Source organism: Phyllostomus discolor, chromosome 5, assembly GCF_004126475.2.
Source record: "Phyllostomus discolor isolate MPI-MPIP mPhyDis1 chromosome 5, mPhyDis1.pri.v3, whole genome shotgun sequence".
NCBI classification, from domain to species: domain Eukaryota; kingdom Metazoa; phylum Chordata; class Mammalia; order Chiroptera; family Phyllostomidae; genus Phyllostomus; species Phyllostomus discolor.
The window spans coordinates 161,981,236-161,996,931 of record NC_040907.2 but is presented as its reverse complement, the minus strand read 5'-3'; the positions used below and the strand labels follow the sequence as shown (position 1 = coordinate 161,996,931).

Below are 15,696 nucleotides of genomic sequence, written 5' to 3'. Positions count from 1 at the left end.
TTGGGCCACTCCACATCTTCCAAGTTGACTGTATCGATAATTTGATGTGGGTATTATATTTTAGCACACATAAGGACGATCAAATCCCACTCAATCTTATACCCTTGATCAATACATGACCCCCCCCAGTATCTTCAGACATCTCTGATGACTTCCTTCAGCTTTAGGAGGGAACGGCATGAGTGATGGGATGAGAGGGAAAAGGCAGGCCAATCCGAGACAGTGTCCCAGTGAGAATGCCCTCAGCCCAGCCCCGTCCCATGCGTAAAGAGGCTTGCTGATGGGTGGCTTTATCAGAGGAGGCTCCTTGATGATGATTAAGTTCAGCAGGTGTAGTGTTACATTCCCCAAGGATGCCAAAGTAACAATCCTTAAAAACTTCTTTGATCTATACAAATGTTAATCACAATGAATTTTTTTCTATGCAATAGAGAAAGATAAATGCCCGTAATCATCAAATGGCCAACACACTCATACTAATATTTATATTTGTATAGTGTTTTATAGCGTGTAAAACACTTTCACATATGCCATCATTTCTTAGGAATATTCGGAGACAGGCCAGATTGTTTCCATGTTGTTGAAAAAGACGCCAAGACTCTAAGAGGTTATGTGATTTGCTTGAGGTCCCACAAGAAGAGCTTGAACCTGAGCCTGGTCCTTCGACCTCATGTTCAGGGCTCTTTGCTTTATCCACACTCTTCACAGCACAGCTACTTGTAAAGTTGAGCCCAAGGACAGAAAAAGCAAACAAAAGTTGGCTTTCTTCCCAATCAGTGCTGAAAGCCAAAGTATCAACAACTTCAGAAAGAAGGGCTGCCTATACTACTACAAAATCTGGAAGGTTTATGGTCTCCTTCAGTTTTCCAACCATTAATATCAATGCCATCTGCGATCTTCCTATTCAGTTTCTTACAATTATTCCCATAAACCAGCCAACACAGAACAGTCATGCACCCAGGACAAGAAAAAAACATTGACCATTCACAGCAGAAATTACTTGTAATCATTTTTTATTATACCTGTTCTTCCAAAATAAACATTTTTGTGACCTAAATTTTTTTTAAAAATGATGGAAATGTTAACTATATATTTTTGTGGTTTACATACTGTGGCAAGAGCTATCCAAAAATATGTTAAAACAGATTGCACCTGATTATACTTTGCAAAACAAAACACAAAAGAAAGCTAAGGAACAAAAAGCTGATGGCTACAAAGGGGTCCATGGATACTTATTTACTGTGTGAAAACCAACAGTCATTGCACAAAACATTTATAATTAAAAAGCTTGTCTATTTTAAGTAGACGAGTCTTAGAAGTCAAATGAAGGTTGTGTTTTCTGAAAAGAATAGCTAGTGTTAATTCAAACCAAAAGTTTGAACAGTATGAACTAATGCTAGTGAGATTATCACATATATCAGTCTTGCTGCTTACTGTGACTTTTTTTTTCCCTTAATATCTGCTTATAGGCTCTGTTCATGATTTAAAAAAAAAAATACAGGATTATTAGAAACCATTTCTAACACCAGGATAAATAAGTGAGGTGAACTAGAGATTTTTACTTCTCTGCCCCCAGTCCACATCAGTTAGACTGATGAAAATGTTAATTTCTCCAAACGGGAACAATGTTCGTTACGTTCCCAAAACATAACGAAGCGAACAACCGGAGGCCGCGCCGGATGCCAGCAACCGTTGCGGGTGGGTAAACTGACAACATGTAACTGCATATTAAGACAAATGTAGAATTTAGACAAAGTATTCCATCGCTTTTCAGATATATACTTTTAAACCTCAGGAACTGTTTTCAGTAGATGTCATGCCTTTTAACTTGAAAAAAGATAAGCACAAATAAGCTCCCAATTGTCTCCCCAATATGTAAACCACATCTCGGGCTGCTGTCTCTGCTGCTCCTTTGAAGTTACCCTGAAATGTCATGTGTTGTGAAGACTGCTGTGCATAAGCAAGACAATTTGCTCACTCTCAGAATTCTTACCGGTTTCCACTGCTATTTGGTATCCAGCCTCTAGTCTCCGAGATGACCTTTCCAGCCTCTCTGTGTTATCGAGCAGATGTGCCCTCTGAAAAATAAAAAGGGGAAAAAATCAGACGGCCGTCTACAATGTTCTTTTTTTTTGCCTTTAAAAAAATAATGCTTTTGTATGCCCTAACATTTGGGAGGGGGACGGCAGTCAAAACCCATTAGAAATAATTTTTAGCAAATCTTCCATGATAAGATCCACTACAATGGACAGATTTCCAATCACTCAGTTGTGCACGGGCCATCCGCTTTTTTTTTTTTTGTTTTAAAAGGCAGGCTTGTGTTGTACGTAGCCACAGTAAATCTTACTCCAGAACACTGAAAAATGTACTAAGACCAGAGCTAACTGGATCTCTCCTGTTTCAGGAAAGGCAAATGCAGGAGGCATTTGCATAGATCTATGACCCTTCTTTTATACTTATTTTGTGTAAATGCAATCATTTAAAACACTCATTTGTTCCTTTCACTTCTGCAGACTGCAATTTTTAAGCAGGAACTTTATTTTGAAGAGGACGCGTCCCTCTATTTTGGATGTGCGGCAAGATGCCATATAGAACAACACGTGCTACTAAAACAGAATACTAAACAGCAGTTCTAGTTTAACACAACTCGGGGCAACACCAAGAAACAAGAGCTGTGTGTTGCTCCACGCACACGGATGTACAAAATTGTGAATGTATGCACTAGATTGAAGGTAAACTTGACACATAGTGTTTTAGACTGTGAACTATTAATATAATAATTATATGCACTCTTTTATATTATATCTGGTTGGCCAATTAGAGGATCTTCCCCCAAATCTCAGCTTCTAAACTTTCATTTCTACACTGAGGTGTTTTTTTTTTTTTAAACCATGATTCTACACTGGATCTATTCAGGTTGACAAACAGATTTGCAAGCTAATCATTGCTGTGAATGGGTAAGAATATGTACATGCATATGTGAATGCGTGTGTGTAGAGACATGTATATCTGGACACTCAGAAATATATGAATATGTACATGGCTGTGTGTGTACACGCACACATGCATTTGTATCAGTTAGCAGCTCACCCCCTCAGATCAGTTTTGGTATTTGGTCAAAAAGAAAGAAATATTGCAACCACAACTCCTATAACTTTGTGTTGTTGACAGATGTCACTTAAAATAGAGGAAATGCTTCCTAATAATAATAAAAAAAGGAGGTGCCATCCATATTATCTGAGTGGCTGTCGAGTGAAACGATCTACCTTGCTCTAATGAGCCCCCATGGATCTTGGAGATGCAAGCTGTATTGACATGCACACTTAAGCTAATACACCTAGACCAGTGCCTCCAAGCTCTAGCAGCCAGGGATGCTGACAGAATATCTCGCTTCCATCTTCAAAGAAAGGAAGTGATTAGTATGTTATCATTACCATTCAAAACGTGACTTCCTTATTCCCTCCCGGCATAGGTGACACATCTGAGATGCGGCCAGACGTTGGAGGCAGCTAAAGCCACATCAAAGCTTTCCTTGAAAATTTTTTTTGGGGGGAGGGGTGGGGGAAGTGGGGGGGTGAGAATCATTAAAACAATGCATTTAGAACAGAGAGATAGGACCTGATGTGAAGGTCAGGAAAGCTGCAACAACAGTCTATAATAATTAATAGAGACATCTAATAGACAGTGGAGAAATTAAGGAAAACTGCCCCTCCCTCTGCAAAAAAAAAAAAAAAAAATCCTAAACTAAATAAATAAAAGGAAGGAAGGAAGGAAGGAAGGACAGCTTACATTATGGAACCGCAAAATCACTAAAGGCTGTAATTGAGAAAAAGAAAGGCATGGGGAGCTCTGTGTGTTTGGCATTAATGACTATTTTTAAATAAAATTAAACATTTCACTTGGCTTGTCAAAATAGCTTTCTCACTCCTAATTCTCACTACATGCAGGTTTGGGGGAACAGGATTACTCTTCCCTTTTTGAAGGTTGCTTTCTCCCTTAACAAAGGACAATTTCAAGTTGGTGATTCCGTAAGATAGCAGATTTGTGAAATGGAGAGTAATCTGAATTTTAATCAAAGATTTTTGATTAAAAATCAAAACAAAGATTTTTAGTTCATTTTGTAAATGAACTAAAAGTCCAATAGCATCCAAACATTTAGCTACTTTAGATTTTTTAAAAGTCCAAGATCAATACTGGGAATCGACAGTCTAATTAGATGATTATATATAATGTAGGAAACAAAGCATTTAAATTTGGAATGATTTTTGGGATTCCATAAAAGGGAGCTAAATTAGATTATCCATGTTTGGCTATGGTGGGGAGTGAATTTCTAAAAGACCTTTTTTTAAAAAAAAAAAAAAAAGAATATTCCTAAACAATAGAAGTCGGTACTCTCCGGGACAGTTCTGTTTTATCAGATTAAATGTGCACACAGAGGACGCTCAGTTTACCCGCAGCTCTCCAGCAGGACCTCACTTTGTATTTTGGAGCCCCTTCACTTAAGTCAAGCTAAAAACAAGTTCTTGTAACAGCTGTGCTATTTACATTGTTCCCTTGGCTGTGCTTTGCCCTGGTCTCTGAAAATGAAAGGAAATACACTACAGTAGCAGCTGATGCTTTCAACTTGCCCCCCACACTCCATCCCAAACTCATTCTCTCACCCTCTTCTCAGCCCTTTTCAAAGCAGGTAAGTAAAGCTGTGCAGGAGCTCAGATGGAGCTTAACTTGCGTAAGGAGCTGTGCAATGCGGAGGGCTGGAGATGCACATTGAAACGGACAGCCAGGCACCGCCAACGCCAGGTCAGCTCCCCGTGCACCACCAGCCTGCCTCCAAGCACGCCCAGTCTACAGAACTGAGCCAGAAAAGAGCATCACAAAGAAGGGATGGGGGCGTACTTTATTTCTAAACACAACAAAACGTCCTATTTTGGAGGAGAGGAGTGCCTGTTTTCTTAGGATAGGTACAGGAAAGAAATCTGGGGTACACTCAGTTTGTTTCCTATTAGAATCCTGGCTGAGAAACAATCACTTCTGAGCAAACTATGTACCAATGCACTGTCATCACCATCATCTCTATAAACATCAATGCTACATCCATTTCAAAGATTGCTGAAAGACTATTTCAGAGTATATTATTCTTTTAGTTGGGTGATATAATTCTTCCAAGTACAATTCATTACAGGTTACAGTAACGAATGCAGGTTTGGAAACATTCATTCCAGAAGCATACTGATGAAGTTGTTGCTAAAGGCAGCATAAAAAAAGTTAGGCCATAAAATAATGATAAAACATATTTTGAAAGAAATGCAGACTTTATGTTTGCAGCTTTTAAAATTAAGATTGCTAAATCCATACAATTCAGCTTAACAACAACAAAATGTCTTCTGTCAAAAATGTCAATTGTAATAAGGCACACATTTTTATTAATTATATTCATTGCCAAAGTCAGGGGTCAGAGCTTCATGTAGTTTCCTCATAGAGAAGTCTTTAAAATCTGTTATTAGTTCCAATAATATTTGAAAATTCAGATTCTTCACCTAAGCATGAACATATGCAGATATATACAAGTAGATACTGTGCCTTGCAAAAAAAGAAAAAGAAAAAACCATGGATGCATCACCCCCCTCAGGAATAATCTTATATATCAGAACTGCAATTGATTATAGTCATTTAGTGTATACATCTGCTTCAATGTGGAGAAGATCAACCAACCAACCAACTAACCAACAAACAAAAAAAGGTTAGAGGGTATGAGTTTTGTGTATTTTCAGCTTTTATTTTACATATCATTATTACTTTTTCTAAGAGAAGATATCATTTATGCATTTTCAGTTACAAAATTTGTTGAAGACCACTATCTACAAGCCTCTAAATTAGCATTTGTATCCCCTGGAGAATGATGACAAACCAATAAAAAACTTCTACAAAAATCTCAATCAACACAGTCCATCTAAATTCAGAAATAATTCACAGTACTCTGATTATTATAAGCAGCTGGGCAATTTTTAAATTGCAGCATGAGCCACTATTTTATGTCCTGATGTAAAAGCAACAAAACTGCACTAAGTAAAAAAATGAAGCTGCTCTATCTCTGCAAAGAGTACCAAAGCATATTTGATAAGTTTGGCCTAATTAAAAAAAAAATACAGAATCAGTCACAATTTCTCACTGATATGGGGATAAATTTATAACATCGCTATAAATATTTGCTGGGCCACAGAAATGTCTGAGGCTGCATTATGAAACAGGCTAGCAAACTCAGAAAAATGAGAACTCACTTGGGTGCTATTTCCCACAGAAAGGAAAGTCTCTAACAATGGCGAGAGCTGTGGCTGTTCTTAGGTGTCGGTGCACACGGACTAGTAGGGCATTCACAACCTACGTGTTTCCCCAACAGGATAATAGATTCCTGGCATCTTATGTTGCATTTTGGGTGAGGGAAAGAAGTTTATTAAAAAACAGTTTTCAGTAAAGTGAAATCAGATTGTCAGAAAAGAAAATTATTCATATTGACTTCTTTGTGAAACCAACACAAATAAAACAAGTCTGAAGTTAGTTTACATTAAAATGATACTTTTCATGATAGCTTTAAGATATTCCTTTGTTTTTCCTCCTTTTGGGGCCTTTAAAATATGAATTTTCCGCCTGATACCAACAAATAACAATGATCACTGAAACAGGCATGATTTGGATATGCTTGTTTTATTAAAGATAATCAACAGAGAATATATCTAGCAATATAATCAATAATTTTGCTCTGTGCAGATTTTCCTGGAAAAATGAACTCAAAGATCTTAGTTCAGATTTAGAAACTCAATTTTATAGGGAAAAGCAGAATTTAAAAAAAAAGCAAGCTAGAAAGTACTCACCTCTTCACGTAATTTTATCAACTGCAACATGAATGCACAAAAAAAAGATAAAAAGAAAAGAAATGGCAGGAAAGAAAGATCAGTTGTGTGACAGGGTACAGAATTAACATTGACAATTTATCTGTTTACATGTTTAGCATTTAAAAATCACAGACAAACACATTAAAAGAACCTAAACATAGACTACATGCAGAGTTTTTGAACGAATAAAGATCACTTTCTCACACTGTCACATTAAACAAAGAGAATAGTGTGAAATTCTCTTTTAAAGTACATCTAAGACACCATCATGAAATAAAGGGGAATGACTTCATAGAAGTCTATATTATAAAGAAAGAAAACAAGTTTACTGTTCCTCTCTTCTAAGAATGTACCACTGAAAAGGTTTTGTATATACAAGTTTTCAGGATGTTTCTAGATTTTGAATCTTGACAACTGATTTCAGATTTTACCTACAAATGAAAATGATTAATAGTTCATGCTTTTGTCCCAATAAGTATTTAAAACAAAGTATTATGTTAGTGTCATACTTGTACTCACTCTAGTAAAAAAAAAATGCATTTGGAGATAACATTGTTTTAATTGAGAATAACGCATGCCACAATAGGTAATACTTAGGACATGGTATCAGAAAATATCTCACTCCCCTTAGAAACGCGGCATGTATTAGAGTTAACTTCCAGATGTTTGTTTTGCTTAAGAAGGCTACTGCAATCACATGGCGCTTTAAAAAATTTTTGATGTTTCTTTATTTTTCAATTTTCGTCCGTTTTTTAAACTGGGCCACCTCCAAGCAATGAACTCTCCTACTTCATTTGCACTGCAGTTTGTTTTCACTAAAGTCAGACCCCAAACCTCTCTTTACTTGTTAGTAAATTGTCCTGTGATAATATTTCAACTCTCTTCTGCAGAACATTTTCCTACTTGCCTTAAATATAACAGATAAAAGAAGCTGCTTAACTCTTTAGAAGCTAGAAAATGGACATAACCGTTTGTTTGGCTCACTCTTTGTGTGGGTAGATGTGTATGTTTGCCAGCATTGTACACTACAGATACCACTGTATAATTGAGAAGATTGCTACAGTTTCTGCAATGAACGGAAGCTGAAACCTGTGTTGGAAGAGACTATAAACCACGTTCTAAGCCTGAAATGCGCAGCCTCAGCAATTCAGGGGTACAATTGAGAAATTTTAAACATCCCAAAATATCTCTAACATCTGTTATAACGCTTGACATATGCAGGCCAATAGATTAAAGTATTGCTTTGGGAGAAACGTGCTATGAATTGCTCCCTGTAATTCTTCTCTCCAAAAGTATCATGTTTACTATAGCCCAGATTTCTCAATGCTTAATGCTGGTTTTGTCTCCAATTCAAAGAAGGCAGCAGGCATTCCAGCTTACTCCGTGATTTCATTTGTTATAGGAAAAGTATTTCAAGTACAAAAGAATGAGATTTCAAAATTGTTATGAATCTCATAAAATGGGTATAGAATCTATTACATAATGTCTCAGTGAAAATGAAACTTTTAACGTCGTCCTTTCAAAATATACAAGAAGCCATTATTTTTAATTAACACGCTCAGCAACCATCCAGTGGGCATGAGCAAAGCCCCTCATCGCTTCACGTGCAAAGGTACTATTCTTCCCCAGAAGAGGTAAAATTTTTACATGAAAATACCTGGCCTATCACATATCGGAATCTTTCTCTCTGCTCTCCGAACATCATGGGAAACAGGCAAACATTAATTCTCAGAAAGAGAAGATCTGGGAATGGATCGCTTAGCCCTCTCTCCTTTCTGGGGGCACCATTCATCACTTGACTATGATACTTAAAGGGCCAAAGTTTAAAACTACTCCTCTGCAATGGAGACCATTTGGGGCATGCCACCCTGCCATAATCAATGAGTGTTTAAAATGCTGCCCATTTGTTTCTTCAATAGGTTCCAAACAAAAAACGTTCTATCTTGTTTGTGCTGCATGGCTGCCTTCGAGCTCTACGCCGGATTTGTAGCTAAGCTAGGTAATGGGACGGGTTTTAATCTCTATCTTTTTTTTTTTTAAGGGCTGAGAGTTTTCATTCAAGTAAACAAAAGATGGTCTATATTTGAAAATTACCAATGCTTAGACTAGAGATGGGAAGCAGTGATTTCTTATATCACCGAGTTACTAGCTCAGCATAGACGACGTGAAAGTGTGCCTGGCCACCACGTTGAGTTAAGATCACCAATATTTTTTTGAAACAAAGAGGTGTTCACCATTGCCCCCCCCCCCCCCCCCAATGCAGAATGTGATACAAGAGGTAATCTATTCCTTTGTGGGCTGAAAAAATCTGGTTTACGCTGGTTTGAACCAGTGGAATCTCTTGTGGCTAAGCCTTCTGCTGTGACTAAAATCAAACCTGCTCTGCGGAGCATGGGAGGGTCCATGCGCGCGCGCGCCTCGGTGTGGGCGGCGCGTCACGTGACCCCCACGGCTCCCGAATTTTTTTTTTTACAGCTGATAACGCGACTGCCGTCTCTGTCCGCATACAGATAACGAATAAATGCTGAACTCTATTAAACGCCCTTTACACATTATCGTGGGTCGAACACACAATTTTCTGAACTTATGATGACAGTCTATTTATTTTGCTATAAACCCTCAGCACGTAACGAACAGATTTGTGCTTGGTAATGATCTGCTCTGCCAGGGCTATATGAAATGATACCGACCTCCTTTAGATCTTGGGGAATTAAATTGACCGACTTCACCCCCTGGTCTGTGGCTGAAGTTTGACACACTTTATGCACAGCAAGCTCAAATGGGAACTTAAGAGAACCTCGTATTAAAAAAATTAAGCAATGCTATCTGCTAAATATTGCTTTACCACAAAAATTTTGGCACGTTTACAAATATCCTACTCTTTATATATCTCTCTTTGAACCCTCTATCTAGGATTTACTCAAATCGCATTTACTCAGGTTTATTCACTGATCAATATAATTTTACATATGGAAACTGAGAGACTATTACCGTTCAAAGGTATTGCTTGGGACATTTTATTGGCCTCATAGTGATACTTTACTGTGAAGGGGATTTAATTCTACAATATGTACTTTTTTTCCTTTTCTGAGAATGGGTTTCATGAAACTAAATCAAGTTAACAGCTATTAAGGTTTCCACTCTGAATACAGCATCTCTACATATAAAAATCTCAATTCTCTCAAGAACTAAATTGTTGCTATGTGGAATAGGAAATATGATATTTTAAAAGAATAGAATGATAATTAATGCCCAAGACAACAATCCTTGGAAAGCTGATGACCCAACAATAGTACTCAGACATGCAAAGTAGGTAATTTTGTCCCTTCTTTGTAAACCAGGGATGAACTCTATTTGATTGTATGGAATGGATATGAATCAGAAATAAGTTTATACAAAGCAATTAATTTGAAATTACATGAAATTATGTACTATATGAGGGACATTAAAGATGCAGTTGAACAATTCTTAGTATTTGAAATCTTAACATTTCTAATCATGGTGGAAATATTTATATATAAGAGTAAATTAATATACTCTATAGTTAGTTGGGAGATTATAATTATGTGTATAAACAGCCAGGTTTTAGTGCCTTAAAAAAAGACATTATAAATGGCCAGAATGAGAAGTAACAGCTATAGCATACACATTTGTCTAAACCACCACAAAGAATCCAGTCTAGGGAGGTTGTGTATATTGCATCAAAATTAACTAAGCAGTACCTAGTTTATATTACCTATTTATAACCATTGTTATGGATTCTTCATTATTTTCATTTTCTGACCTATAATTTAAAAAATATTGAGCTATATCCCAACTTCAATGAAACAAATATTGCTATTTTTGTCTCAATTTGTTTATATTCAAGTGTTCTCTGTATACTAAAAGTTTATGATAAGCCAGTAAGTTCTGAAAATCAATTTATCAATAATTAACTTGAAACTAAAATCATTAGTGGGCAGAAAATACTTTCTTACATAAATTACATGTAAGTCGACTCAGAAAAAAAACTATCTTCTTTGCCACTCAGCTACAAAAACTAATATGAAGAGCCAACTTAAGACCTTTTCTTCCTTTAAAGAAAGGCTCTGTTTTAACTCCGTAGTTTGAATGGTTGCTGATGCAGAATAAAGGGTTATCCTCAAGTGACCATTCCTGTTTAAGGATGTTTTAGTTTGAGGGATTTTAATTCCTGTACTATGATAAAAAAAATCCTAAAAACAAAATTTAATATCTTCATTATGATATGGAAATTTTTTGACACCTGGTAACTCAATACCCAAAGAGTTAAGTGTGGTTTCTTTGAACTGTCAAGCCTCATTCAAATTTTAGAATGAAAAGTTCACTAGGTAACAATCTAATAGTTACATACCCATGACTATCGTTTATCATGCTCTGTTTATTGAAGTGACAGCTTCTTACAACTAAACTTCAGGTTCTCCGAGCACTTTCAGAATTTCTAAGTTTGACTTATACCAGTCCATGGGAAATCTCTGTGTTATCACTTGCAAGTGACAGGGATATAATTAGAAAAATTCAGAAAATATGAACTCAGTCTATTTTTGTGGAATACTTTTTTTTTAGGCATAAAAAGAGCATAACTATATGTAAGTAAGACAAATGTTTCAGGCACATAAATGTCCACTAAGAGATGTGAACGTGGTTTAAAAAAGTGTGTGTAGGGGGGGGCCCTGTCACAGTGCTGCACCGCCCATCACAATAGAGGCGCCTGGTTAGCCAGGAGCACCCCCTTCCTGTCCGTTTCCTCTGTATCAGGCAGTCATTGATCTGAAATGAGCGAACGATCTGTAGGTTTTTAAAGGACTGACATGGGAACTACACATTCCGTTTTTTGTTTAAAAAGAAAAGATAAGGCTCTTTTTTTGGAGTAAAGAGAAGAAATAAAATTATGATTCATTCATTCAAGAGGTATGAGCAGCCTAAATCTCACTTAAAATAGGAAGAAAATATTTTTTCTCTCATCCTTACATTATTTAATCTATTATGAGTGAGACCCCTTTATCACATCACCCTTTTCTGTTTGATGTGCTCCATATACTTTTTTTTCTCCCTTAGCTGTTCTCACGTTTCAGTCAGGAGAGCTGAAATCCCCAAGTCGGATCTTGAAGTGTGTACATGTCTGAACTCAGGGTGATGACACCCCAACAGTGGAGAAGGTGAGATGTTCCAAAAACAAACATAACCAGCTCATGACTCTTCTCCCTTTTTTGCGGGGGGGAGGGGGAAGAAGGGGACTTAATCATATAAGCAACACCCCTGTTTTATATTATTATAGTAGATAGTAATATATTTTCAGCATATACAGACCCATAATTTGTTTGAAATCATAAATACAATTATGCAATTTGCATAATGTATATCAATATATCATTATATTTTATAATCTTAGTAAAATTTTGGTTTACTCCATGGATGATTTATTTCATTTAGGCAGAACAGAGACCATAATACTTGCTAAAGTAAAATTAATAAACAGGTGCAGGTCTTGCTTCTGAAGTCCTCTGGCTTTAAAAGTGTCAAAGAGAACCAGCCACTAGGGTTGAGACATTTTAAAAATCATCTCTACATGGAGTTTCCAGAAACATTTTTTCAGAAGTCCTATATATTAGCTATATGAACTGATTAAACCTGCAGTATTAACTCAAAGAAAAAAGTGGGGTGCAGACTCCTGACACTACTGTGTGATTCAGTGACACCTGACAGCCAAGTTCTAAGGTCCTTTGAAGAAGAAACCGTACCCTATTTTTTGTTTCTGCAGATCTTAAATTGCAAGACAACTTTCCTATTATTATTATTATTATTATTATTATTAGGCAGGGGCAAAACTCATCTATGAGTATCCCAGCTCCACACTGGCACGTACGATTTGCATTTTACTGAATGTATTTTTAAGAAGCTCCACAATAGGAGGCTGAGCTGCCCTGTTGAATTTTGAAAGCTTACTTTCATTTGTTTTGCTGCAAGTGTTGATTTAATTATACTGCATTATTATCAAAGCTGCATTGTGTACTTTTTTATTCCTTTTACATGTGTTTGAGGTGAAGACCTTGGCTCTGTCTGCAAACAGTGTGTTTCAAGTTATTCCTTAAGTACTAAATAATAAAGAAAAGAGAAAAAAAGATTTTTTTTTAAAGATAGCAGACAGTGATCCCAAGGTAAAGGGTTAAATGTAAGATCTCCAAGAAACATTTTGAAGTTGATTAAGACTCCAGCTTTGCATTAAACAGTATCACTTCCACATGAGTTGCTGCTAATACTGGGAAGGAGCAGCTTGGGAGCCCAGTGTGCCTGTGACCTCCTTCACCCTCCAGCCACCCACCGGGCCTTCCTGATTAGCATGCTACCTGGTTCTCCGAGGAATTCCCATCATCCCCTAGGAGCTCATTGCGTACTTCGTCACTGTAGGCGATCCGTGACCTTTTCTATAAAACAAAACAAAAAGGGAGAGAGCGAGATGCACGTTAGGAAGTAAAGGCTTCGAAGCATTGTTGGTATCAAGGCTGATCATCTCAAACCTCGAGAGCCCCCTAATGGAATACTGTTCGCTACAATCTGCAAACCAAAGTTGTGTAGAGTTCTTGAACTTGAGAAGTTTAATATAAATTAGAAGGTTTTCAAATACCAATAATGCAAGAAAACTCTGCCCTGTGTAAGTACTCCATTAATATTCAAAATGGATCAGAAGTGGTATATTATTCCATATGTAGTCATTCAAGTAAGAACACTAAACCAGAGGAAATACAGCTCCCTCACTGTATATCTGCAAAACTCACCAGACTGTAATTACGAGTATGTGGGGTTCTTTAATACTGTGGCAGGAAATCCATTTTACAATATAGCTCTTTTGAAATCTCTAATGCTAGGATAATATTGTATCTGCATACATACACTGGAATGCCTGAAAAATTGCTTATCTATATTTCATTATTGTGATGTTACTAACCAAAAAGAGATGAAACTTAAAAGCCCAACCCACTTCCAAACAATGATTTAAATGTCTCTAGGTCCTCTATAAATAATGGCTTGAGGACAAGTATGGGAGTGTGTTGTGTGCATGCATGCGCATGCCTGGTAAAACAAATTAAATTCCACAGTCCTTGTAAATAAAAGCAAGGAGGCTATGAGTCAACTTTTCATAATCCCAGTAAATAAAGACAAGTGGGCTGAGTCAACATTTCGCACGGTGAAATTCTGTTTTACAAGAAGTCTACCTTTACCTGCAAAGTCAGAGGGACATGTCTGCAAGCGATTCCTGACCTATCTGAACTGTACACATTTGGAAAAGCTAAAAGGCTCTGAGGATTAGTTGTGAAGCTGCAGTGCAGTCCTGAGATGCTACTTTGGCATCACTATGTCAGACCCAAATTCAGATTTATAGGCTACTCGGTTGCCTTTTCTGCTTCTGAACTAAGCAAAACAGTTGATTTAAACATGGCAGTCAGAAAATGGTAATCTTTTTCTCACTTGGGGTCTACAGTTCTGAACTTCAAATTCCTTACCTGTCCAATGGTTATTGGAAAAATTATTGCAATTTAAAAGGACTATCCATAATCCATGATCAGAAGTCAACAAGAGTTTTAATTAGATTTCTAAAGTAATGAATGAGCAACACTGCTTTGTCACATAGAGATCATAATATCTGAAACATAAGATCATATTATACTAGAATTCAAAAGGACTTTGAACAAGAAAAACCAATAGATTTTAAATCATGTTAAAGTAGCTGCTTTTCTCAATTGGGTTCTTATCTGAACCACAAAACACAGAAAATTATTTCGGTAACTATTTTCTCAATTCTCCCAAGAATGGTACATAAAAGAGAATTTAATTTATTACATGGAACAGAAGCCTTAGGGCATTAGGGCTTACCTCTCTGGCAGAACCCAGTTGAAAAGGGCTGAATGGAGCATAAATAAAAATAAATAAACCTAGATACCCTTTTAGTTTTTAGGGGGAAAAAAGCGCCAGTCTCATGGAGTTCTAAAGATAGCTTTGGTTAAGCTGGGGTTCTGACTCACAGGTCAGTGCTCATGCTATCACACAAAATTTTCTCACCACTTTATTATCCTCTGGACACTCAGGAAAAAGATACAACAAAAATGCAAAACATTTCAGTATAAAGGAGACGAAGGCATACCATTCCTGCCCTGAGTCTGTACCCTGCTACAAATGCGCATCTTATACCTTGGCAAATGCAGTAAGTCTGTATGTAGATAAATAAAACCAGTCATGTTGCAGAGAGCACAAAGTAGAAAAGTTAAGTCATTAGCCTGATGTCAGCAATGGCATTTCTATCAGAGGTCTCAACAATTCAGGAGTGACCCAATTCATTCACTCATGAACAGGATAGACGTCTTACCACCACAAACAGCACGTTAATTAAGTCTGCGTCTCTTACTGCATTTATTCAAGCTGCTATTAATTAGATATTTCTATTAACTTCATACAGAACTGGACTAAAAAATGCTAAGTTACAAGGACAGTACACTTCATGGCCTTACTACAATATTTAGATCAAGCCAAACCTTTCTTTTGCCCACGTGGAGATTCCCACTACAGTAGTTCCAAACTAGCTAAGTAAAGTATTTTACAGCATTAAAGGAAATGAGAACCTTTAAACAGGCCGTGGTATCAGAGCTGCCTTTTTAATTATTCATTTCATCACTATGGGGGACTAAAACGTTCCACAGTATGCAAGAATATCATATGGAGAGTGTTTTTGGTTTTCCCTTTTTTCACCAAAATACCAACAAACTGGCATAGATTGTTCAATTACATGATATTC

General features: G+C 36.8%; 1 protein-coding gene across 4 annotated transcripts in view; it reads right to left on the bottom strand.

Annotated features, from left to right (window-relative positions):
• VTI1A (vesicle transport through interaction with t-SNAREs 1A) overlaps positions 1–15,696 on the bottom strand; it is a 343,226-nt gene that overhangs the window by 253,714 nt on the left and 73,816 nt on the right. For 2 of the 4 annotated variants that reach the window (XM_028512938.2, XM_036027294.1), the window contains exons 4-6: positions 13,256–13,333; positions 6,870–6,890; positions 1,994–2,078 (exon numbers count right to left, since the gene is read on the bottom strand). In XM_028512938.2, the coding sequence (XP_028368739.1) occupies positions 1,994–2,078; positions 6,870–6,890; positions 13,256–13,333 (184 nt within the window). The remainder of the gene's footprint in view (positions 1–1,993; positions 2,079–6,869; positions 6,891–13,255; positions 13,334–15,696) is intronic. The other 2 variants (XM_028512939.2, XM_036027295.1) reach the window with 1 other exon arrangement.